The 26,803-nt window shown below is 25.0% G+C and overlaps 1 protein-coding gene across 9 annotated transcripts in view; it reads right to left on the bottom strand.

Moving 5' to 3' along the window:
• The window catches only part of LOC117168304 (piezo-type mechanosensitive ion channel component), a 230,011-nt gene that overhangs the window by 49,491 nt on the left and 153,717 nt on the right, over positions 1-26,803 (bottom strand). For 5 of the 9 annotated variants that reach the window (XM_033353858.1, XM_033353856.1, XM_033353854.1 and 2 more), the window contains 5 exons: positions 23,681-23,823; positions 20,100-20,276; positions 10,330-10,626; positions 6,124-6,200; positions 1,191-1,265 (listed from right to left, as the gene is read on the bottom strand). In XM_033353858.1, coding sequence (XP_033209749.1) covers positions 1,191-1,265; positions 6,124-6,200; positions 10,330-10,626; positions 20,100-20,276; positions 23,681-23,823 — 769 coding nt within the window. Of the gene's footprint in view, positions 1-4; positions 71-1,190; positions 1,266-6,123; positions 6,201-10,329; positions 10,627-20,099; positions 20,277-23,680; positions 23,824-26,803 lie in introns of all 9 variants that reach the window. The other 4 variants (XM_033353853.1, XM_033353857.1, XM_033353861.1 and 1 more) reach the window with 4 other exon arrangements.

A 26,803-nucleotide genomic window follows, 5' to 3' on the forward strand; every position in this document is an offset into this window, starting at 1 on the left:
TTACTCCTGGCTCTGTGTTTTAATCGTGACGTGCCGCTGAAGACGTTTTCGAAACCATTTTTTCATCATACTGTTAGCCAAAAAGACATCTTTTATCCAATTCTTGATTTTAGAAATTCTCGTCTCGCGAAGAATTGATTATTCTTTCATCCGTTACAAAATGATAACAAAATTTGTAAAATAGATTAAAAAAGTATATTTTCAAATTTGTTACTATTTATAGTGCGGTACAGTTGACAAAATATATATTTTTTAGATTGTTTTTCGTATATGAAAGGATCATGACTTTAGTTGAGTAGAGCCGTGCAGTCTCTCAGACGGCACCATGCTTCTTATATGGAGAACCCTCTCAATACAGTAGACCGCACGTCCACAGTAGAGTCGAAAATTCTAATGTTAGTTGATTCAAAGAATTTAAAACGCAAGATATCACACAAACTACCTTTAGCTTTGATGCTTGATTGATATTTCAGAAAAAAGTGTGTAATTAGTACGGAATTATGGCCGTGCGGTCTCTCAAAATGCAACATGCTTCTGATATTTAGACTCTCCCCCTGCTGTAGAACGCACGCCACTAATGTATACCGCACGGCGACGATAGTGAACCGCACGTCCACACTGGTAATTTTTTTAAAGTTGTTCCTAGGTATATAAAACACAAGATATCACAGAAACCACCTTGGGGTTGCTGCTTGATTAATATTTAAGCAAATAGTGACAAATTAGTATAGAAGTGTGGCCGTGCGGTCTCTTAAAATGCATTATGCTTCTGATATGTAGTCCCTCCCACTACTGTAGACCGTACGGTCACAATAATACACCAAACGTCGATTACTGCAGACCGCACATACACAGTAGTAATTTTTCTATTTTTAGTTGTTTAAAAGTATATAAATACAAGATATCATAAAAAAACTACCTTCAGCTTGATGCTTGACTGATATTTAAGAAAAAAGTGACAAATTGGCATGGACGTGCGGTCTCTCAGACCGCACCATGATTTTGATATTAAGGTCCCTCCTATTCAATGACCTGCGAGACCTTAGGTCTATGCTATTGCAAAAATGAAATCACGTTCATACTGCCCCTATACTTATATAGTTAAAAGCCCATTCATGTTAAGCCACATGATTTTTTCTAGCTTTTAATGTTATTTAATAAATATTTAAAGCATTAAACAACACTCCTACCTTTCTGCTTCATTTTTTGGTTTACTGGATTCTGGTCCATCCAAAGATTCTGTAGCACTCCCGTTTCTGGGCGAGCTGTTTGGATGAGCAAGCATATTTACTACACAAACTAGCTGCTAGGTTTAGGTGCCTTTTAACGTAAATTACAATAACAGGGGGTGGGGCACAAGCATATCTACTTTTCAATTTTTCTACAAATTTCTAATACTTAACATGAATGTTGACATCTTCTGAACTTCAAGAGCACTGGGTTCTGGTTTCAATTTTCTGACGGGGATTCTTCATTATTTTTATAATTTAGGGAATACTGCACAAACAACACTAATTTCAGGGCCTAAAATGTTTCAAAATTTTGACTAAGGACCCTTTATGTGTCGCCCAACCACTCAAAAATATGTTTAAAAAAAATTGTTTTAATCTGTATTGATAACTGGCTTCAGGGGCCATTGCGCAATATGCTCGACTGAGTACTCGCACACTGCGACACTTTGAGTTTTAGGAATTACAAAATAGGATCGGCTTTTATGGGATCTGGTGCGCAATAAAATTATTATGGTTACTATATTGCATTTCATTTCCAATTTTTCAAATTCTTGTATCTCAAGAAATAAAATTGCATTTACTATAAAATTGATGCTTTTTTAACGAAATAATTCAAGTTTCATGAAACAAATTTTTGAAGGAAAAAGATTAATATTCCATAAAAAATACGATTTTCAATCAAATGTATTAATATTTAATCCATTAGTCGATATAAAAATCAAGTATTATAAATTTTGAAAAGTTTGTAATTCCAAGAATTTGTTTTTAATCAAATTCATAAATCTTTAACCCAATAGTTGAAATAAAAATAAAGTAATATGAATTTTGGATAGTTTTTAATTTCTATAATTTCAAGTCAAAATATCGCATCTGCTACAAAAATTGATGTTCCATAAAAATACGATTTATAATTAAATTAGTGAATTTTTAACACAATAGTTTAAGTAAAAATTAAGTAATATAAATTTTCAAACGTTTTTAATTTTTAGTGAAAATATCGCATTTGCTATAAAATTCATGATCTTTGAACCGAATAATTCAACTTCCAAGAAACAAAATTTGAATTAAAAAGATTAATGTTCCATCATAAATACGATTTTTAATAAAATTCATGAATTTTTTAACTTAATAGTTGAAATCAAAATTAAGTAATATAAAGTTTGAATAGTTTTTAATTTCTAGAATTTCAAATGAAAATATGGCATCTGCTACAAAAATTGATGTTCCAAAAAAATACCATTTTTAATGAAATTAATGAATTTTTAACACAATAGTTAAAGTAAAAATGAAGTAATATAAATTTTCAGACGTTTTTAATTTTTAGTGAAAATCTCGCATTTGCTACAAAATTCATGGTTTTTGAACCGAATAATTCAACATGCAAGAAACAAAATTTGAATAAAAAAGATTGATGTTCCATCATAAATACGATTTTTAATAAACTCCATGAATTTCTAACCCAATAGTTGAAAAAAAATTAAGTAATATAAATTTTGGATAATATTTAATTTCTATAATATCAAGTGAAAATATCGCATCTGCTACAAAAATTGATGTTCCATCAAAAATACGAATTTTAATTAAATTCATGAATCTTTAACCCAATAGTTGAAATAAAAATGAGGTAATATGAATTTTGGATAGTTTTTAATCTCTAGAATTTCAAGACAAAATATTGCATCTGCTACAAAAATTGATGTTCCATCAAAAATACGATTTTTAATAAAATTCATGAATTTTTAACCCAATAGTTGAAATAAAAATGAGGTAATATGAATTTTGGATAGTTTTTAATTTCTAGAATTTTAAGTGAAAATATCGCATCTGCTACAAAAATTGATGTTCAATCAAAAATACGATTTTTAATAAAATTCATGAATTTTTGACGAAATAGTTAAAATAAAAATTAAGTAATATAAATTTTCAAACGTTTTTAATTTTTAGTGAAAATTTCGCATTTGCTATAAAATTCATGATTTTTGAACCGAATAATTCAACTTCCAAGAAACAAAATTTAAATCAAGAAGATTGATGTTCCATCATAAATACGATTTTTAATCAAATTCATGAATTTTTAACCCAGTAGTTGAAATAAAAATTAAGTAATATAAATTTTGAATAGTTTTTAATTTCTAGAATTTTAAGTGAAAATATCGTATCTGCTACAAAAATTGATGTTCCATTAAAAATACGATTTTTAATAAAATTCATGAATTTTTAACCCAATAGTTGAAATAAAAATTAAGTAATATAAATTTTCAAATGTTTTTAGTTTTTAGTGAAAATATCGCATTTGCTACGAGATTCATGATTTTGAACCGAAGAATTCAATTTCCAAGAAACAAAATTTGAATCAAAAAGATTGATGTTCCATCATAAGTACGATTTTGAATCAAATTCATGAATTTTTAACCCAATAATTGATATAAATATTATGCAATATAAATTTTCCAATTTTTTTAATTTATAGAATTTTAATTTAAAAATATCGCATTTGAAAACAATTTATGAATTCTTAACTAAATAATTCAACTTTCAAGAAGCAATGTTTGAACATAAAAGATTGATGTTCCATCAAAAAAACGATTTTCAAAAAAATTAATGAATTCTTGACCCAATCTTTGAAAGAAAAATTAAGTAATATAAGTTTTCAAAATGTTCTTAATTTATAAATTTTCAAGTAGAAATACCGCATCTGCTACAAGCATTGATGATTTTTTAATCAAATAATTCAAGCTTCAAGAAAAAATTTTTTGAATGAAAAAGATTTAAGTTTGATCAAAAATACGATTTTCAATGAAATAAGTGAATTTTTAATCCGATATTTGAAATAAAAATTATTTAATATAAATTTTCAAAATGTTCTTAATTTCTAAAATTTCTAGTCAAAATATCGCATCTGCTACCAGAATTGATGCTTTTTTAACCGACTAATTCATCTTTTAAGAAACAAATTTGGAACTAAAAACATCGATTTTCTTTCAAAAATACGATTTTCAATAAAACTCATTAATTTTTAAACCAATAGTTGAAATAAGAATAAAGTCATATACATTTACAAACGTGTTTAATTTCTAGTAAAAATATCGCATCTGCTACAAAATTTCTGATTTTTTAACTAAATAATTCAAGTTTCGAAAAACAAATTTTCGAATGAAAAAGATTAATATTCCATCAAAAATACGATTTTCAATCCAACAACTTAATTTTTGATCCAATAGTTGAAATAAAAATTAAGTAATATAAATTTTCAAAATTTTCTTGATTTCTAAAATTTCGAGTAGAAATATCGCATTTTCTACAAAATTCATGATCATCTAACCATCTAATTCAACATACAGGAAACAAACTTTGAACCAAAAAGATCGATTTCCATCAAAAATTTTCAGTCAACAGAACCGTACTTGAATTTAAACAAAAAAGATGAATTTTAATCTTAAAAGTTGATTTTTAAACAAAAATTAAATACTTAAATAAAGATATGAAAATAGTTTAAAAACATTAATTTCATTGAAGAAAAGAAATTTTAAATCAAATAGTTAAATTAAAAACAAAGCGATCAATTATCAATAAAAGAATACATTTTTAACAAAATACTTATAATTTCAACAACGTAAGATTTGATATTTCTATCGAAAAAGAGTTCTGCCAAAAAATACAAATCTCAATAAAATAGTTGAAAGCTCAACTGAAACTAATTATTTACCAAAAAACAAATTTGTCACAAAAGAGTTGAATTTTTAACCAAGAAGATCAATTTTTTACCAGAAAAGACGAATTTTCAACAAAGTAATTGATCCTTTAACTAAAAAAAATAAATAAATTTCAACCAAAAAAGGAACAGCGAAATTTTCAGTAAAAAAATGTTTCATCCAAAAATAAACGTATTTTTAACAAAATATTTTAATCCTCAGCCAAAAAAGGATTAACTATCAGGCAGACAATTTTCTAAACAAAAGAGTTGAATTTTTAAACAGTAACATTAATTTTCAATCAAGAAGTCGAATTTTCAATACAATCATTGCATTTACAACTAAAAATAAATTAATATTCAACAAAATAGTTGAATCCGCAACAAAAATTCATTGATAATTGAATTTTGAAATTAAAAAATAATAAAATTTCGACCAAGACAGTTTTGACTAAATAGATAAATCTTCAACTAGAAAAAAAAAAGAATTTTTAAGAAAATTCCTTGACGACCAAGCATTATAAAAAAAATTTAATTTAACCATGAAAGACGAATTTCCATTTTAAAAAATTCAACCAAAAAATATGAATTTTCAAAAAGGTTTAACTTTCAACTAATCAGTTAAATTTGCAAATAAAAAATATGGAGTCTCAAAAATGTAATAATTCATATTCAAAGAATACAATATTTGTATTTTAAATAAAATTTCAACAAAAAATTTAATTTTCGACAAAATATAATTTGAATTTTCAAACAAAATAGTTACATTTTTAACCAAAGCAAAAAATAATAAACTTTTCTAATAATTTAGTGAGCATTTAAATTGTAAAACAGACTAAATGGTAATATTGTAAATAAACATTGAAGTTCATTTTAGATAATTTTGAAATATTAAGTGAGAAAAATAAAAATTTCTCTTAGGAAATAAATTTACTTCCCTGCACACTTTTTGATTTCGGACAACAAATTTTTAAATCCAGATTAAATGAAGTGTGTCGAACTACGGAAAATTTTAGGCCCTGACTAATTTTTTCACTATGTTTACAAATCTACGGTTGAAAGTGAAATTTCTAGTATGCATTCTAAAAAAGCCATTTCATTTATATGACATATATAGGCCTAGAGGGTTGTATTTCTAAACTTAAAATTAAACTTAAAATTATGTCGACTGTACCGCAAGAAAATAAATGAATAATTTACCTTTGATGCACTATAGGTATCGGCTGCCATATTTGGCTTATACCTAATCGCATTCCCATTCTAAAGTCCGGTTTAGCCTGAAATAATAAATGACATCTTTTTATTGTTCTAAAATAGACTAGTCAAATTAATCTTCCATAAAAGAAAATATTTGATTACAAAATTTAACAATTTTCTTGAAAAGACATGCTTTTTTGGTGAATGCTCTTTTCGTAGAGCATTAACCTTTTTTGTCAAATTCATATTTGTTGCTGATAAGACAACTGCAATCTTTTTTGGGAAAAAGTAATTTTCTGAAAATATGTTTTTTTAACTTAAAAATTTATGTTTTTAGTATAAATATTGCATCTTTCTTGGCAAAATGTAACGGTTTTGTTGAAAATTAAACTAGTTTTTAGAAAATTTAATTAATCAATTCTTTTTTAACAGAAAGTTCAATAATTTTTAGAAAATTTATCTATTTTAGTAGAAATTCAATTTTTTTAAAATGAAAATTGAAATATTTCGTAAAAAATTCTTCTTCTTTGCACTGTTTGGTTTTTGAAGATCTAGTCGAATAATTTTGTTAAAAATCTTTTTTTTTTCAAGATTTCTATTTTTAGTTGAAAATTCATCTCTTTGGTTGAAAGATTAACTATTTTGTTACAAATCTTTTATTTATTTTTTTTTATTGAAAATTTAACCGTTTGTGGAAGAATTTTTTTGGTTTAAGATTAATTTTTTAACTATTTTGTTAAAAATTGATCATTTTTGGTTGAAAAAATTCGTAATTTTTTATTGAAAATTCAATTCTTTTCGTAGAAACTTCTTTTTTGTTCAAACATTCATATTTTGATCGTGAAAAGCAAAATAAAATCATTTTTAACAGAAAATTCAACTATTTTTTTGAAAATTTATCTTTTCAATTGGAAAATTCATCTATTTTGGTAGAAATTTAAATTTCTTTATGAAAATGCAACATTTTGTTAAGAATTATTCTTTTTTGTACTCTCTTGTTTGAAATATTTCGTTGAATTTCTTTGGTTAAAAGTATAACTATTTTTTTGCAAATTATTATTTGTTTAAATTGAAAATTCAATTAGTTGGGTAAAAGTTAAATTATATTATTATAAATTAATTTTTTGATTGAAATCTTCTTTTGTTACAAATTTAAAAGTTTAGTGGAAAAACTTTTTCTGTAAAAAATTAATTTTTGAACTATTTTACTAAAAATTCATCATTTTTGGTTTAAAAAATTCGTCATTTTTGATTGAAAATTCAATTTTTTTCTTAAAAACATATTTTTTGTTAAAATTTTTTCATATTTTGATCTGAAAAAGGTCACTGTAATCTTTTTAGCAAGAATATTCAGCTACTTAAAAAAAATCTTAATGACAAATTCATTTCTTTTGAGAGAAATATGACCTTTTTCGTAAAAAATTGCAACTAATTGATAGAGAATTGAATAAATTTGTTAAAAAGTCACCTTTTTAGATTTAAATTTTTTTCGTGTAAACTTATTTCTTGTTTAAAAATTCATATTTTTATCATGAAAAGTCAAATAAAATCTTTTTTAACAGGAAATTCTATTATTTTTAGAAAATTTATTTAAAATTTTTTTTTTTCTATTTCAGTAGAAATTAAATTTTTTAAATGAAAATTCAACGTTTTCGTTGAAAATTCTTCTTCTTTGCACTCTTTTGTTTGAAAGATGTGGTCGAATGACTTTGTTAAGAAATCATTTTTTTCAAGATTTCTATTTTTAGTTGAAAATTCATCTCTTTGGTTGAAAGTTTAACTATTTTGTTACAATGTTTTTCTTTCTTTACAATTGAAAATTTAACCGTATAGTGGAAAACTTTTTTTGGATTAAATGAATTTATTAAACTATTTTGTTAAAAATACATCCTTTTTGTTTGAAAAAATTCGTCTTTTTGGATTGAAAATTAAATTTTTTTCTTAAAAACTTATTTCTTATTTAAAAATTCATAATTTGATCGTGAAAAGTTAAATCAAATCTTTTTTAACAGAAAATTCAACAAATTTTTTGAAAGTTTATCTGTCTAATTAAAAAATTCATTAATTTTAGAGTAGAAATTAAAATTTTTTGAATGAAAATGCAACTTTTTGTTTAAAAATTATTATTCTTTGCAGTGTTTTGTTTGAAAGATTTGGACGAATCACTCTATTGAAAAATCTTTTTTTGAATATACCTATTTTTAATTGAAAATTCATGTCTTTGCTTCAAAGTTTAAATATTTTGTTGAAAATTATTATTTTTTTAATTCAAAATTCAACTAGTTGGAGAAAAGTTCAATTACATTATTAAAAATTAATTTTTTTATTGAAAGCTTCTTTTGCTACAAATTTAAACGTTTAGTGGAAAAGCATTTTTTTATTAAATGTAATTTTTTAACGTTTTTGTTCAAAATCCATCCTTTTTGGTTGAAAAACTCGTCATTTTTGATTGAAAATTCTTCTTTTTTTTGTAAAAACTTATTTTTTGTTAAAAAAATCATATTTTGATCTGAAAAAAGCAACTGCAATCTATTTAGCAAGAATATTCAACTATTTTTTTAAAAGCTTGTTTTAAAATAAAAATTCATTTGTTTGAAAAGAAATTTGATCTTTTCTGTAAAAAATTGCATCTATTTGTTAGAGATATTAATAATTTTGTTTACAAGTCATTCTTTTTGGTTAAAAATTCTCCTTCTTGGATTGAAACTTCAATTTTTTTCGTAAAAACTTATTTCTTATTTAAAAATTCATATTTTGTTTTTTAAAAGTCAACTAAAATCTTTTTTAACAGAAAATTCAACAATTTTTTTTTTTAATTTATCTTTTGGATCTAAAAATTTATCTAATTTAGTAGAAATTAAATTTTTTTAATGAAAATTTAACTTTTTCTTAAAAAATTATTCTTCCTTGCACTGTTTTGTATGAAACATCTGGTCGAATCACTTTGTTAAAAAACAATTTTTTTTTAAGATCAATATTTTTTCTAGAAAATTTATCTCTTTGCTTGAAAGTTAAACTATTTTGTAAAAATTTCTTCTTTTTTAATTGAAAACTCAAACTAATTTAGTAAAAGTGGAACTGCAATCTTAAAAATTAATTTTTTTTATTAAAAGCTTCTTTGGTTGAATTTTTAATTGTTTAGTGTTTAAACTTTTATTTGTTTAAAATCAGTTTTTCAACTGAAAATGTAACTGTTTCATATTTTTAAGATTAATCCTTTTTACTTGAAAATTCTCATTATTTTGTATACAAAAATCTTCTTGGTTTAAAATTCCATTTTTTTTTATAAAATTGTATCAGTTTCGTCGAAGATTAATTTTTTGCTAAAGTCATATTTTTTGTTTGAAAATTCAATTTTTGTAGAGAAAATTCGTCTTTTGTCTTGAAGGTTTCAACAATTTACATAAGCTTTTATTTCTTTCTTAAGTGAAAAATCTTTATTTGTTGAAAATTCGACTCTTTGGTTCAAAAATTTTTTAAATTTAAATTTTATCTTTTTTGATTGAAATATAAACTATGACATTTGTTGTTAAAAATGTATCTTTTTAAGTAATAAATTTAAATATGATCTTAAAAATGTAATTGTTTCGTTGAAAATCAAATAATAAATTTGAATATTTAAAAGATTCTATGAAAAAAATATTACAAGATTAAAATTTTGAAAATAAATAAAATTATATTATTTATAATATTTATTTATTTATTTATAATTATATTATATTTTATTAATAAATAAAAGTACGAAATTCAGAAGAGTAATCTATTTTTGATATATTTTAAATAGAAAAATAAATGTGAACATTTCGCAAACAAAAGTAAACAACTCACAAATGTGGAATTATCTTTATTAATTTATTAATTTATTAGTGATTGCAAGCTACTGCGCGCATTCAGAATTAAGGGTAGCAACTTTATCTGTTTTATTAATGATGCCCCGCATTATCCGAGCAAACACCTCGGTTAATGCGACGTGCTTGGATGAGCCCCGTTGCCTCGGATAACGCGGCGCCGTGGATAATCGAAGACCGGATAATCGAGGTTCTACTGTAGCAATAACTACCAAAAAATTTCCGGAAACTAAAAATCACTTGCAGTAAGATATGGGATAGGGTAAGAAATAGTTTTTTAAAAGGGACATAAAAAATAATTTTTCAAGTTAATTTGACTGAAATGAAAGCAAAGAATCTCCATCCTCAAAAATCAGCTCACCTTTAAATCTTTTTTCTCCTTTGCCAGTACTTTACGAATATATCTGTAGTCACTTGAGAAGCGATTAAGATATTTTGTCATCGAAACCATCGTACTGTTCAGCATTGCCCACAAAAACTTAAAGTAGGTGAATAAAGAGACCTTCTGCCCTGTTTCATCTTTCCCCTCTTTTCCCTTTGGCCTGCCATCATATTCTTCTGCTTCAGAGGAATCAAGTGATTTCGATAAATCTGCATCTTTCAGTTCTTTCTCCCTTTGCTCAACTTCCGCCGAATCAAGACTTGCTCGATCAGGCGCCTGAATAATAGTTGAATCGGTTTTTAAAAGAATAAAAGAAAAGAAATGATTGTATTATCTGTCAGAAGGTTAATTATTTACAAGCTTGACATTATTATCAACATGATTGTATTAATATTGAAAAAATTAAATTTTTTAGCAGAAGATTTCGACCTAGGAATAGAAAATTTTAAATGATAATTATAATGAGTGAAAGAACAGAGTAGAGCAATAAAATTATTTCAAGAGCTAAAATTTTATTTTTATTTTAAATCAAACTAATTGTCTTCAAGTAGTAGATAGGTTAATGGTAAGACTTTATAAAAGTATTTCAATATTGATGTATGTTTATTTTAATAGATTTTATTTTCCTGTTGACAAAATTTAATACAGAAATTATAATAAAGTATTTTTTACCTGGGTAGCCGTAGATTAGCTAAGACTTGGAAATCAAAGAAAAATTCGGGGGAAATAAAAGGTTTTGAGAAAAATCTGGCTGAATTCAGAGAATTTCTATTAGAGGAACTTTAAAAAAATCTAATTTAATAAATTTAAAATTATAAATTTTAATCCTAAATTGTTTTATATTGTTTATAAATTTTTTAAATAGAATATTCCGACCCCCCTGATAAAGATCAACTATTTTTTGAAAATTTAAAAATTCATCTGTTTTAGTAGAAATTTGATCGTTTTTAATAAAAATGAAGCTATTTGATTGAAACAATTAATATTCTTTCGTTAAGGATTCAACTATTTTGTTTCAAATTTTTATTTTTTGGTAGAATTTAAGTGTTTTTGATTCAAAATTAAAATATTTTTTGGTTGGAAATTCAACCATTTTTTTAAACGGTCATTCTTTTTGGTTAAAAGTTGAATTATTTTTTGAAAATTCGTCTTGCTGATTTAAAGATTCATCTGTTTCAGTAGAAATTTGATCTTTTTTGACAAAACTGAACCTACATGGTTGAAAAAATTAATATTCTTTCGTTGAGGATTCAACTATTTTGTTGAAAATTCTTCTTTATAGGTAGAATTTAACTGTTTTAGATCCAAATTTAAAATATTTTTTGGTTGAAATATCTGTACTATTATTTAATTCGTTAAAAAATAATCATTTTTGGTTAAACATTGATCTACTTCAGTGAAGGTTGAAGCACTTTGTTCAAAACATTTTTTATTGAATATTAATAATTTTAGTTGAAAATTGATCTCTTTGGTTGAAAATTCGTTTTTTTTATAGTTGAAAACTAATATTTTTGACTGAAAATTCAATGATTCCAATTGGAAATTTACCATCTGATTGAAAAATTCATCTCTGTGGATAAAAGTTTAATTATTTTGTTCAAAATCGATCTTCTTCAATTGAAAATTCAACCTTTCACAAAAAATTCTTCTAAGTCTTAAAGAATTTAGCAATTCGCATAAACTTTTTTCTCTTCCGATTAAAAAATCTTTATTCATTGAAATTTCGTTTATTTCTGTGACGCTTTTTAGTTGAAGTTTAGTTGTTTTTATTTTTTATTCGAAAGCTTGGTTGAAAATTTATCTCTTTGGTTGAAAGTTTAATTATTTTATTAAAAATTTTATTTTTTTATTGAAAGTTGAAATATTTTCTTAAAAAGTCGTGTTTTTTAGTTGAAATAAATAAATAAATTCGAAATTTTCAATATAAAATTTGATTGTTTTATTTTGTTTATAATAAATTAAACTTTTTCTTTGAAAAATAATGGTTAGGAAAAATAAAAAATTGTTTAGAAAAGAATTAGGTAAAAGTCAGGGAATTTTTAAAATAATGGTTTTTGGCCACCGAGTTTACAAAATTTAGTTATAATAAGTAATACTTTTTTAAAGAAAATTACAATAAGTAAACATATAAATCCAAAATCCGATTTTAGCGCTTCCGCAGAAGAATTTCTAGAAAGTTTTTTTTGTAGCCAGTTAAGAAAAATTAATCTAAAAAGTACAAAACTCAGTTTTAAAAAAATTACTGTATTTAAATTTGCGATTTCCCAGAATTATTTAGTTTATTTTATTCCATTTTCACCAGTAAATTTTACCAGTTATTGTGTAGAGATGGTTGATTAAATTTTTTTTTAATTTGAAGAGACTTTTAAGAACTATAAAAACGTAAAAAAATTGACATACACAAAAATATTAAATTTATGAAAATAATAATTTTTTAGCGCCGAATTGATTATACCTTTTTAGGATCTTTAAATATATTACTTTACCACGTAATTCCAATTTGGATTTCACTCATTTTGGTTTTTTCAAATCACACTAGTGTAGAATGAAAAAGCTAATTTTTTCATTTTCAAAAATTAACGGGACTTAAAAGTTTGCTAGGCTACATGTAGTTTATTTTAAAAAGTTGAGCCTGATGAAAAATATTCCAGCTCTCGGAAACAAATTGAAATTAAAAAGATAAGAAAGCAGAATATAAAAGACTACATAATTCCACTAAAATTACTCATAAAAAATGTTTACAATTTCTTAAACCACTTTGGAATCCATGAACATAGTATGAAAATTTTGAAAAAATCACACGTTTTTCGACAATAGCCGTAATTTTTAACGCAAATGAAGGCTCATAAAGCAGAATCGGACGAGCGCTCGAGCTCTATTTTAATACATTAAAATATAATGAAATATAGTTCTACAATTTAAATAGTAAACAACTTTCTGAAAAAAATAGTGAAAGAAGTACAAACAAAAAGAGAAACAAAACCTTTCTTAAATTTATTGATCAAATTTCAAAGGTTATATCATCTCTGGTTATACTTCTCCGAAAAACGTGTAATTTCCGCAGATTTTTAATAATATTTTTATAGCTTTCAAAAGTATTTTAAGTATAGAATCTCTTTTATCATTCAAAACCTTGTGGTAGAAATTTGGCTACAAACTGCAGCACAAAAGAATTATTAAAATTTATGTATCAATTAAACAAAAAAAATTGGACTTTATTTTGCTACAGGCATGTGAAAGCCTTTCACGTGAACAATGATGTTTTTTAATAGGCCTCTTTGCAATTTAAAAAATGTAAACATTATTTTGAAATTTTGAGAAATGGTTCACAATATATCTGGGCACGTCTGTCTAACCCATTTCAATTTTGTTATTTAAATAGAGCCATTTACTCAATTTCTAATTTGGAATGTAATTGAGAACAGGGCCTTAAAGCCCTAGCTAAAATAGAACTAATAAAATTATATTTGATATTAGTATTGCTTGATAGGAACCACTAATGATTAAATTATGTTACAGTACATTTTGACGCCACTTCTTTATTAAAAATGAAACTTTGTTTTTTGTTTGTTTGTGATAGCAGCGTTATCTTTTTATCGAACTTTCGGTATAAAATACATATAGGCTGCAAAAATTGTAAGCCTCATGGATTTTTCAAGTTAAAAAAATTTCAACTTTTTGGCCCACCCTAATGTGCACCCTACTGATTATTGCAGAAGATGAAGAAATACTGTTTTTACTTAGAGATTGTCCATAAACTATGTTACTACTTTAGGGGGGCGGGGTCTCACAAAACCTACTTTTGCTAACGGGAGCGGGAAGGGGTCCCAGCCAAAGTAACGCTATACGCATATTAACCTTTTAGAATTTAGAGAATTTTTTTCTAAAATACATTTATGGTAACGTTTTTAGTACGTTTCCTGATGATTATTTCTGCTTGAATTTGATTAAAAATTTATATTTTTGGTAGTTTCTTCGTCAAAAATTTAACGACTAGGTTTTAAAGTTGAAGTTATTTCTTAATAATTAAAAAAAAAATTCAACTTTTTGGTTGAGAATTTTTAAATTTTGCTAAAAATTCAATTTTTGGGTAGAAAATTAATCCTTTTGCTTAAAACTATAATAAATAAGTTTTAAACTAGAACTTCTTTCTTAAAAATGCATTTTTTGGTTGACGATTCAAAATTTTAGTTAAAAATTCATCTCATGGGTTGGAAATTCAACTACTTTGTTGACATTTCTTGGTCGAAATTAGTTCTTTTTCAGGTAAAAATTCAACTTTTTGTTAAAATTGAACTTGTTTCAAAATTCTTGTTTTCTAGTTGAAAATTAATTTTTTTCTTACTCAGAATTCTTGGATTTTGTTAAAAACTCGTTTTTTTTTGTGTAAAAAATTAATCTTTTGGTTTAAAAAGTCATCTCTTTTGTTAAAAATTTAAAATCTGGGTTTTAGAGTTGAAAAAATTTCCTAAAAGTAAGAATTTTTTCTTTTTCTTTCTTCTTTAAAAATTCAACTTTTTGGTTTAGAACTCTTCAATTTTGTTTAAAAATGGTCATTTTTGGTAGTAAATTAATATCTTTGTCTAACAGTTCATATTTTTTAGTTAAAAATTACACTTTATGGTTGAGAACTCTGGAATTTTATTAAAAATTCAACCATTTGTTTGAGAATTCTTGGATTTCTTTAAAAATTCGCCTTTTTCAGAAATTAATCTATTTGTTGAAAAATTTTTCTTTTTTAGTTGCAAATTTAACTTTTTGATTCAAAATTTTGTTATCAAAAAAATTTCCAGGCAAAAATTAATTTTTTTGTTTAAAAATGATTTCTTTCGGTTAAAAATGTAAAAACTAGGTTTTAAAGATCAACTGCTTTGTTAAAAATGTATTTTTTTGGTTAACAATTCAACATTTTTATTAAAACTTCATATCTTTGGCTGAAAATTGAACAGTTTTGTCGGAATTTTTGGTTGAAATTGGTTGTTTTTCACGTAAAATTCCAACTTTTGTTAAAATTGAACTATTTGGTTAATTTTTTTTTAAATCAATCTAGTTTAGTTGAAAATTCGACTTTTTTTGGTTGAAAGTTCTTATATTTAGTTCAAACATTTTTTTCTATAAAATTAACTTTTTTAAATCTAAATTTCATATTTTTGTTTTGACAATTCAACTGTTTTACATAGAAAATTCGTCATTTTGTCTTCAAAGTTCCATAATTTAGTAAAAAAATCAACTATTTGGTAGAAAATGATTTTTTTCATGATTTAAAACTATTTTTTTTTAACTAAAAGTTTAACTATTCCATTTGTCTTAAAAATGTAATAATAGGCATATTGGCGATTTGACTCGCTATAAACACAAACAAAATAAGTATAAACGTAAAATCGAGTTTTACCTAAAGACTACGTTACTTTCAGGGGGGGGGGATCATAAGAAAATCAACCTTTGTCTAAAATTGCACTAAAATTGGTCAAATAGTTTATAGATCATCCTTTAGTCGTTTGTAAAGCCATAAAAAAACTGTTAGAGAATATATTGGATTTGTACGAAAAAAAAGAATACAGTATAGATTTATAGAAACTAAGCCATGATTAGACATCTATACAGATGTGTAAAAAAAGAATAATGATAAGCCAAGTTGCGATGAAAAATGAAAATCATTACTAGCAGCAGAGCATGCGTGACGTCCCAGTGGGCAAAAAAAGTTAAAGATGTCCTAGAGACGTCTTCAGGAAATCCCTAAGACGTATTTTTGACGTCCTAGAGATGCTCTTAAAACATCTAATACCAGTACGAATATGTCCCAAGAGCGTCCAATCCAAGATAACAATTCGGATGCGCACGTTTCGCGCACGAAATGCTTGCAAGAATGCACCACATCTAAGAGCATTCTGTGGATGCGCCTTTAGTGCGTGCACAATGCGTCGCCAATGTCAGCATGTATACAATCACCCTGTGTCAAAATTCCAAACTTCTTTGGTGTAAAATAAAAATGTATTTTTCAAACATAAAAATAAAACAAGTTCAAAAAATAACATTTAAATAGGAAGATACATGTTTATTAAAAAGCATGCAAGAACTTTTTATTTACTAAATGAAATGTATAAAATCAAAACACAAAAAAAATTTTTTAATCAAACAATTTAAATTTAAACAAAAAAAGCTAAATTCACAATAAAGATGGAATAGTTACATTTTCAGTAAAACAATTAATTTTTAGCTAAAAATAAAAAAACAGTTAAAATTTCAGACAAAATAATGAATTTTGAATTTAGCGCCAACCGCGGACAAGGAAAGCGCGACCCTAACGCAAGCGCAGAAGCTCATGGTGGCCACATTGACATCCCTGGCGAAATTTATAGTGCTTGATTTATATTGATCTTGCATTCGTCATAAGTATATTAAATAGGGTGGATATTAAATAAATCTGCGGGTGTGAAGAGGGTCTTAAAATTGTTTTATAATAACATGAAGTACGAAAAAGATTTTACGAGAAAGGTTTCTTCCAGAAATGGAAAATTATCAAATATTTAATAGGATAACTGAACGAATTACAGAAGGGGAACCATTTGTCGCAGAAATACTTGATATCTTATATCATAAAATTTTATACATCTAATTTTTGTAATTTTAAAAGCAAAACCTAACCTAAAAAAGAACAACCTTTATCTTTAATCTCAGACAATTGGGTCCCCCTTGGTAATTGGTTCAGTTACCCTATTAAATATGTCATAATTTTCCATGTTTGAAATAAAACTTTCAAATTAAATCTTTTTCGTATTTTATTTTACTATAAATAAAGATTTTTAAGACCCTCTTCACACGCGCGCAGGATGTTTGCGTCATGCGCGCATGCACGTGCGTCACACTAGGGATCATCCAGGTAGAGTTGAGACAGAAACGCACACAGTCTTGTCACTGCGCATCGCCACTAGTCCGGAACCAGAAGTCCTCATAAAAGGCGCAAGAATTTGATTTGTTCAATGCATCCATTGAAATATATACGATTATAGAAGGACATGAAGGTTAACTCTATTTTAGATGACGATAAATCGTGTTTATTGGTGTTTAGAAATAAGAAATATCCAGAATAAAACTTATTTGACCAAAAATACGAATTTTTAATAAAATGCATGAATTCGCAACTAAAATAAGTAATTTTCAAACAAACAATCGAATAGTTAATTTTTAGTTCAAAAAATTAATATTTTTGAACAAAACAATATTAGTAAACACATTAGATTTAGATAAGTTTTCAAGAAAATAATTGAACTTCAAATTAAAATGGTGAATCTTCAATCAAAATTAGTTTCAACCAAATAGTTGAGTTTTCAACCAAGAACAATATTTTTTAACCAAAAAAGACGATTTTTCAACAAATTATATGAATTTTTAACTAAAAAAGTTAAATTTTCAACCAAAAATAGAATATTTATATTTTCATTCAAGAAAATGAATTTTCAATGAAAAAAATTAATTATTTACTACAACGATGAATCTTCAATCAAAAAGATTAATTTTCTATCAAGAAAGTCGAATTTCCAACTAAAAATAAGGTTAATTTTATATTTTAAACCAAAGGTAAAATAGTTCATTTCTTTAGGAGAAAAATGAATTTTCAACCGATAATTACGATTTTTCAACAAAAAATTTCACTTTCAAACTTAGAAATATAGATTAAAAAATGTTTCTACTAAATCTTTAAGAAAAAAGATGAATTTGAACTAAAATTTTGAATTTTGTCTACAAAAAAATGAATTTGTAACAAATTTGTTGAAATTCGAACCAAAAAGATGAACTTTTTACCAAAAAAGACAAATCTCTAACAAAATGTATGAATTTTGAACCAGAAAGATGAATTTTCTACCAAAAAAAAAAATATTTTCGAATAAAATGATAAATATTTACCCCAAAAACTAAATTTATAACCAAATAGTTGGTTTTCCTATCATAAAGATGAATTTCAAAATATAAAGATTTTTCTTTCTTAATTACAAATTTTCAACAAAATAAATAAATTTTCATTCACAAAAAGAAAATTTTAACGAAAATGATTAAACGTTCACCGAAAAAAATGAATTTTCAAAAAAAAAACATTTAGTTTCTACAAAAAAATTAAATTTTGACAAAATGCATTCATTTTCAATCAAATGGTTAACTTTGTATCTAATAAATATAAATTTCAAAACAAAAACCAAATAGACTAATAAGATTAATTTTCTACCAAAGAAAGACGAATTTTCAAGCAAAAAGATTAAGTTTCAACCATAAGCATTAATTTTCTACGAAATATACGCGAATTTTTAACTAAATAGTTGAATTTTCAACTAAAAAAAGGTTAATTTTCAACCAAAAATGGAACATGTTAATTTTTAGTTATAGAAATTTTTTTCAAACATCAGGCATAGAATTTCCAACAAAATAGATCAGTTTTTAACAAAAAAACAAAAAATAATTTTTATCCACAAAATGAATTTTCCAGGAAATAGTTAAATTTTCAACCAAAAAAATTAATTTTGAATCAAACATATTAAAATCTTCACCAAAAAGACGCATTTTTCACTAAAAAAGTATATGAATTTTCAATAAAATAGTTCAATTTTCAAATGCTAAATTTTAAATCAAACATAAAATAGTTCCACATTCAGCTAAAAAAATGTTTCCAAACAAAACAAGACAAATTTTTACGAAAATAAATCAATTTTCAACAAAAGAAATAAATTTTTAATAAAAATGATGTACCTTTCACCCAACAAAATGAATTTTCAGCTACAAACTTTAATCGTTTACCAAAAAAATTAACCTTGGAAAAGTACAGTAATTTTTAACCAAATAATTGAACTTTCAACTATAAAAGATCAATTTTCAACGAAATGTCGAATAATTAAATAAACATTTAAAAAATTACTTTTTAATCAAACAAAGAACAAGTTTTTAACAAAATATTGTAACCAAGAAGATTAATTCTCTAAGAAAAAACACTAAATTTAACAAAATACAAAAATGATAAAAAAAATTTATTTCGGGTTCCAATCGTGTACAAAACTACGAATTTTTGCGGATCTACCTTGAACATTTTTAATTAAAAAAATTATTTTTTAACCCAAAAAACAAAATTTTATAAAAATAGTTCAATTTTCCTCAGAAGATTAATTTTCTTCTAAAAAAAGACGTATTTTAATAAAAATACCTGAATTATCAATTAACAAAACTAACTTCTAAACACCAAATGGAATTTTTCTTCTCAATATTTCTATTTTCATATATTTCATAAAGTTTTGACATGCTTATATATTATGCTATCTTCTTCCTCATTTTATTTTTCAAAATTGTAAATTTATTGTAAAATTTGGTTTAAAAATCGCGCGCTTTTCATCCCTTCTGGTTCCGGTTTAATCGTAGCCAATCAAAACAGTGGGAAGTTGTGGCAGAACTCTATCTAGATCTCCAAGTTACACAACAAGTCTGGCATATGCGCCTCCATGGACGATACATCCGCTTGCTGATCTGAACGCACGTCGTGCGTGAAATTATGCACGGCGTGCCTGCACCATGCGCGCATGGTGCGCTAGAATTGTGATCTGGGATGTCTTTAAAACGCTTTTAGGACATTCGACGCCTAGAGATTTAGATTGGGCGGACATAGGACCTCCTAGGAGCGCCCTAAGGACGTTTTTGGGATTTTCGTAGTTTTTTTTGCCCCCTGAGGTAAAAAATGAAGTATGACATGCAGGACAGGCTTAGGGTCTCACATCAGTGGCCGCGGCAGTGTCAGAATCAGAACGAGCGCTCAGATAAGACATGGACGACTTCTTGCGAGTGAGTGGTGCACTTTGACGACGAAGCCTCAGAGCATCCTTGGTCGTTCCTCCATATAAGGCCACATGTGTGGCTATCTCTATGTCTGTCTTAATCAGGGTGGTCATCAGCTGCAATGGCCACTCACAGATATATGTATGTCATTTCGTAATCTTTTCGCTTTTCAATCCTCGAGCGGCAGTAACATTCATTCCGAAATACTTGCTTTTTTGCTCTTTTATTTTTTTCTCGTGACAATAAATGTTTAAAAAAAGGGGCGTGGATGAGTGAATGACGCAATGGATAATAGGACGAGTCCCGAGGGGTAAAAGCAAAATAGAAATCATCACCCACAATTTAAATCTTGAATTCCCTTAGGGACGGTACTTTAATTATGTAACGGATTATAGGCCCTTTTTGAGACCTCTCTTTCCCTCTTTCACAAACAGCAACAAAATATTTCTACCCCCGCCCCCTCCATGCCACTCTCACTGTACGTAATTTTTAGTTTCCAGAAATTTGTTTTCTTAGTTCTTGCTCATTCTTCTTTGATTAATTTTTCATTTACCTGGATCATTAGTATTCAAGTAGCAGCATTTTAATCTTGTAGTACTTTTAATATAGAATCTTTTATCGACGGAATAGAACAGTATTTCAGATACAAATTAAAATTTTTTTAAATTTATTAATTTATTTTTAACTAAAAATAATGTTTTTCCAACTATAAAAGATTACTTTTTAACAAAATACTGGAATTTTCCAAAAAATATTCAAATTTTGAACATAATAGTGGAATTTTCAATCTAAGAAGATAAATTCTCAACAGAAAAGTCTCATAGTTTATATTTCAATAAAAAAATGAAATTTATACAAAAGAGTTTTAAAACAAAAAACAAGGATTTTCAACAAAAAAAGATTTTTTACTTAAAAGAGATTATTTTTTTAACAAAATAGTTCAATTTTCAAGCAAAGAGATTAAAAAGTATATATAAATTTTCAAGAAAAAAATGATTTCTTAACAAAGTGATTCAACCTAATCTTTTAAATAAAATAGTTGAATACTCAAGAAATTAAGAATAATTTTTATTTCATAAAATCAATTTTATTTAAAAAATGGTGATATTTCTGCTAAAACAAATGAATTTTTAAATCAAAAAGATAAATTAAAAAATGTATTTTCTGTTAATTAAGATTTCAGTTGACTTCTCACGATCAAATTCTAAATTTTTAAACAAGAAATAAGTTTCTACAAAAAGACAAGTTTTTTTTTTAATTTGATCTTTAATCCAGAAAAAATTTCAGTTCACTTTTCAACAATGAAATATAACTTTTAAGGACAGTACAGATTTTCTTAAATTTGATTAAAAACTCGTTTTTTTTGGGTAAAAATTGATCCTTTTGTTTAAGAACTTACGTTTTGAGTTGAAAATTCAACTTTTTGGTTAAGAACTCTTGATCTTTTTTAAAAATTTGTTTTTTTTTTGGTAGTACATTAATCTTTAAGTTTAAAAAGTTCTCTTTTTTAATTGAGATTTTAACTTTGTGGTTAAGAATTATTGGTTTTTATTAAAAATTAGTTTTTTTTCGGCAAAAAATTAATCCTTTTATTTGAAAATTTTAGTTTTTAGTTAAAAGTTCAAATTTTTGGTTGAGAATTCTTAAATTCTCTTGAAAATTTGTTTTTTTATGTAGTAAATTAATCTTTTCATTTAAAAATGCATTTTCTTCAGTTGAAACTTCAACTTTAATTTTTCGTTGAGAACTCTTAAATTCTTCTCTTTTAGTTAAAAATTCAACTTTTTAAATTTGTTTTTTAAACAAAATAGTTGAACTTTCAAACGAGGAGATTAATTTTCAACTAAAAATATAAATATTCAAGATAAAAAATGGTTTTTTAACAAAATGATTCAAACTAATCTTTCAGAAAAAAAGTTGAACCTTCAAATAAAAAAGAATAATTTTTAAGTGAAAAGTTAAGTTTTCATTGAAATAAATCATATATCTATTGAAAAAGATGAATGATTAAATCAAAAACATAAATCTTTAAAAAAATATTTCGATTTTCTGTTAAAAAATATCCCAGTAGACTTTTCGCGATGAATATCTGAATCTTTAAACAATAAATAAGTTTCCACAAAAAATTTAATTTTTAATCCAAAAAGACGAATTATTAATAACAAAATTTTTTAACAACATTTTTGAATCGTCTACCGCATTTTTATCCAAGAAGGTGAAATTTCTCTTAAAAAAGATGAATTTAAAAATAAGAAGAAATTTTCAACAAAATAGTTAAACTTTTAACAAAAAAGATGAATTTTCAACTTAAAAAAGAATAATTTTAAAGCAAAAAGTTGCATTTTCATTGAAAAAATTTAATTCCTACCTAAATATATGAATTTTTGAATCAAAAAGATACATTTTCAAAACAAAAAAATAGTTGAAGTTTCTGTTAAAAAAGGTTTCATTTGACTTCTCACGATCAAAGTATGAATTTTTTAACAAAAGATAAGTTTCGATGCAAAAAATTGTATTTTTAACCCAAAAAGACGAATATTTCACAAAACAGTTGAATTGGCCAATAAAGAAAAATGTATTTTTAAGAAAATTGTTAAAATTTTAAACAAATAATAAAATTAATGACGAAAATGATAATCTTCAGGAGAAAGATTTGCGAATTTGAAAAATTACGTACATAAGTGAAGGACCTCCTCCGCCCAACTGTAACAAACCTTTAAAAAATGCCTTGATTCCCCCCCCCCCCGAACTGTTACGTAATTTAAGTACAGTCCCTTACCTCTCACGAGATTTTATATGTAGGTCCATCATTTGCCTTAAAATTTTTTTTTTAATCCAAAAAAAAAATTTTGTATTCCCAAACTTTGCACCTATGAAATAATGATCAAATAATCAATCGAAGACCATTAATCTTTATTTATTAAACGAATATAACCGTGAGGTGTATTTTAAAGTTTATGGATTTGCCTAAATTCTTAGGCAAAGAGAATTATTAAAAAAATTCATAGAATTAAGTTTAATTTTGCCATTTTAATTATAAAACAAACTTTATTTAAAATTTTTAAAATACAATAAAATATTTTTAATTTTATTTTATATTAAAAAAATGGTTCCAAAAGATAGATTTAGGTCCCGAAATAAAATCGATAATCCGGTACCTTTGTAGATGGACCTACACACACATAAACTCTAGATTCAGTATTGCAAATTTTTAACCCTCTAACGGTACACTGGTGCGAATTCGCACCCGAAATTTTTTCATTTTGTTGGCATTTGCGCAAACACATGCTATTTGTTTATTATATATGCAATATATTAAATATTTGATATTAACATTGAAAACAAACTAATTCGCACTAGTGTACCATTTCAGGGTTAAATTTGCATAGTAGAACATTTCATGCTTATGTGGACTGAACATATGGGTATAGGAAAATTTCATGCTGCAACCGGAAATTCCGAACTTTCATGATTCCCATTATAAATATTTTAAGTTAATGTAAAATAAAGGCGTACGCACCTCTGAAACTGTCATTCGACGTCCCCGAAGTGCTTGCTGTCTTCGACGCTCCTCTTCATCCTGATCGTCTCTATCAGGAATTAAGTCGGTGACATCGTCATCGTCGAGATCGTCGAACATGTAGTAATCCCCAGATCTAACAGCTATTCGACAATCTCGCAATTAGTAATATATTTAGGAGATAAAATTTTTATTTATTTCACACAAATTTTAAGCCATGCATTATGGTATTATGTTTTCATAAAAATTATGTGTGCTGGAACTTAAAAGCCACAAGCTTAGAAACTTTCTAGCAATATTAAGGTAGATCCACTATTTTTTATACAAATTTTGTCTACTTTTCAAGTAGAAATTTGGATTTTAAAACCGATCAATTTTTAGCCAAACAGTCGAATTTTCAACAGAAAAGATTAATTTTCTACCAAAAAGAAGATTGAAAAAAAAAACATTAATTCTCAATCAAAAGTTTGGATTTTCAACAGAACAAGATCAATTTTCAAACAAGGTAAAATATAAACACAATTTTAAAAGGGTGAATTACACTTTTTCCAAAACCGTTATAATAAGTGACTTATACATTATTTGATCGATTACACCAGAAAATACTTTATTGATTTTATAGTTAATTAATATAAATGGATATTTTTTTAACATATCAACATGTTAACAATTTTCTTAACAAAACAACAAGATATTATTAAATTAATGAATATAAAAAATATTTCTTGTAAGCTCAACGTTTCCCGTTCAGTTAATTATTTCTTTTTAAGAAGTTTTTCAAAATAGTTGATTGAAATCTCCAATTATAACCTCAAATTTTGGCAACTCCTTAGGTAAGTAATTTAATAATAACTCATAAATTTAATTTTTATTCAAATTAGTTAGTATTCATTATTATTTAATATTGTTGATCAATATTAAATATGAGAAATATTATTAAAATTAATATTATCCATTTAATTACAAATTTAACTGTTTAATTGCAAATTTTTATATAGAATTCATCTTAATGAAAATAAGTACATCAATTGAAAAAAGTATTTAAACAGTTTCAATTATTTTTCGGTTACTAATTTTATTATTTGGTTAAAACCTTAATTGAATGAAAAGTCGTTTTGCTTAATATCTCAACTATTTTGTTGAAAATTCGTCTTTTTTTCGAAAATTTATATTTTTAATTATTTTATTTATTTTAAAATCTTATTTGACAAACCATCTCTTTTAGTAGAAATTTTATCAGTTTGGGTTACATGTCGCACTATTTAGGCGAATTAAATTTTTGTTAATGAATTTAATTTTTTAATTTTTTTGTTTCGAAAATTAGTCTATTTTATTTTAAAATGCAACAATTTGTTAGAAAATGTAAGTATTAGGTTAACCAAAAAAGGTGAATTCTGATCAAAAAATATAATAGTTGATATTTCAACCACAAAATATTTTAATTACAAATTGAAAGCAGTTGAATTAATTTAAAAAAAAACGAATTTTCAATAGAACTGTTAAAGCCTCAACCTAAACAGAGTAATATTAATAAAAAAAGATTTTTCAGTCAAGAAAGGAAGAAAATTCAACCAAACCATTGAATTTTCAATGAAAAAAGACAAGTTTTCTTCAAAACTGTCCGCATAACTTTTATAGCATTGTATTATTGAAATTTCTTACACTAATAGAAAAAGTAATGTTTTTTCATATTTTTAATATGTTCAATAATAAAATTCATAACCTTTTTTAGCGATTTTATTCAATAAGTTATAAATATTTTAATGTCCTGCATTTGGAAAAATTTTATTTTGTGTTAGTGGCATATTAAATACATTATTTATAAAATGCACACTTGCCGTTTAATTGATATTGAATATTATAAATATTAATGAGAATAATATTGTCTATTGACTTTTGTGAATAAATTAATTAAATTAACTTTTCTGTCAAAAATTTATATTTTCGAATTAAAAATATAACTTTTTGGAAGAAAACTCGTCTTTTTAAATTGAAAATTCAACAGTTTGGTTGAATTTTTTTTCTTACTTGACCGAGAAATCTTTTTTTATTAATATTTGTAATATTTTATTGAAAATTCGTCTTTTTTAGTTCTAAAATTTATCTTTTTAATTATGAAAATTTCATTAACAGCTTTATTGAAAATTCGTTTTTTTTATTAATTCAACTGCTTTCAATTTTTAATTAAAATACACTTTGGTTGAAATATCAACTATTATATTTTTTGATCAGAATTCACTTTTTTGTTTAAACTAATACTTCAATAGTCAAACAAATTGTTGAGTTTTAAAATAAAAAAGACTAATCTTCTACCAAAAAGATGAATTATAATCAAAAAATATAATCATAACCGAAACCAAAACCAAAAGATCATTAAAAAGATTAATTTTCAAACCAAAAAGACAAATTTTCAACAAAATAGTTGAAATATTAATCAGAAGGATTTTTCACTCAATGAAATTGTCAACCAAATAATAAAATTTGTAACCAAAAATAATTAAAAATTTTTAAATACTTTTTTCAATTTATGTACTAATTTTAATTAAGATGAATTCTATAACAAAATTTACAAACAAACAGTTAAATTGGCAAGTCAATCGATAATATTAATCTAAACTATTAAATGTTAATGCATACTTACTAATTTGATTAAAAATTAAATTTATGACTTACTATTGAATTACTAACCTAAGGAATTGGTAAAATTTGAGGTTAGAATTAGAGGTTTCAATAAACTATACTTTGAAATACTTTTTTAGAATAAAAAAATCAATTAAACGTCAATCGTAGAGCTTAGAAGCAATGTTTTTAATATTAATAAATTTAATTTAATAATATGTTGTTAATTTGTTAAGCAAAATGCATTGCAGATAAATTTAAAAATTTAGAACTTTTATAAATTATAGATTATTATTTTTAAGTTAAAAATAGTTTATAAAGTTTCAAAAGCACGTTTACATTTTTTAATGGCTAACAAAAATGAATAGAAATAATATATTCATAAATTTATGAATTTTATTGACATTGTAAAAATGATTTGATGAAACAAATCAAACCTTTCTTCGACCGTTGATATTTATTGATTTCAAATTCTTTATGTCTTACGGTCCAATCGTAAATCGA

Source organism: Belonocnema kinseyi, chromosome 2 (genome assembly GCF_010883055.1).
Source record: "Belonocnema kinseyi isolate 2016_QV_RU_SX_M_011 chromosome 2, B_treatae_v1, whole genome shotgun sequence".
In the NCBI taxonomy this organism is placed as follows: domain Eukaryota; kingdom Metazoa; phylum Arthropoda; class Insecta; order Hymenoptera; family Cynipidae; genus Belonocnema; species Belonocnema kinseyi.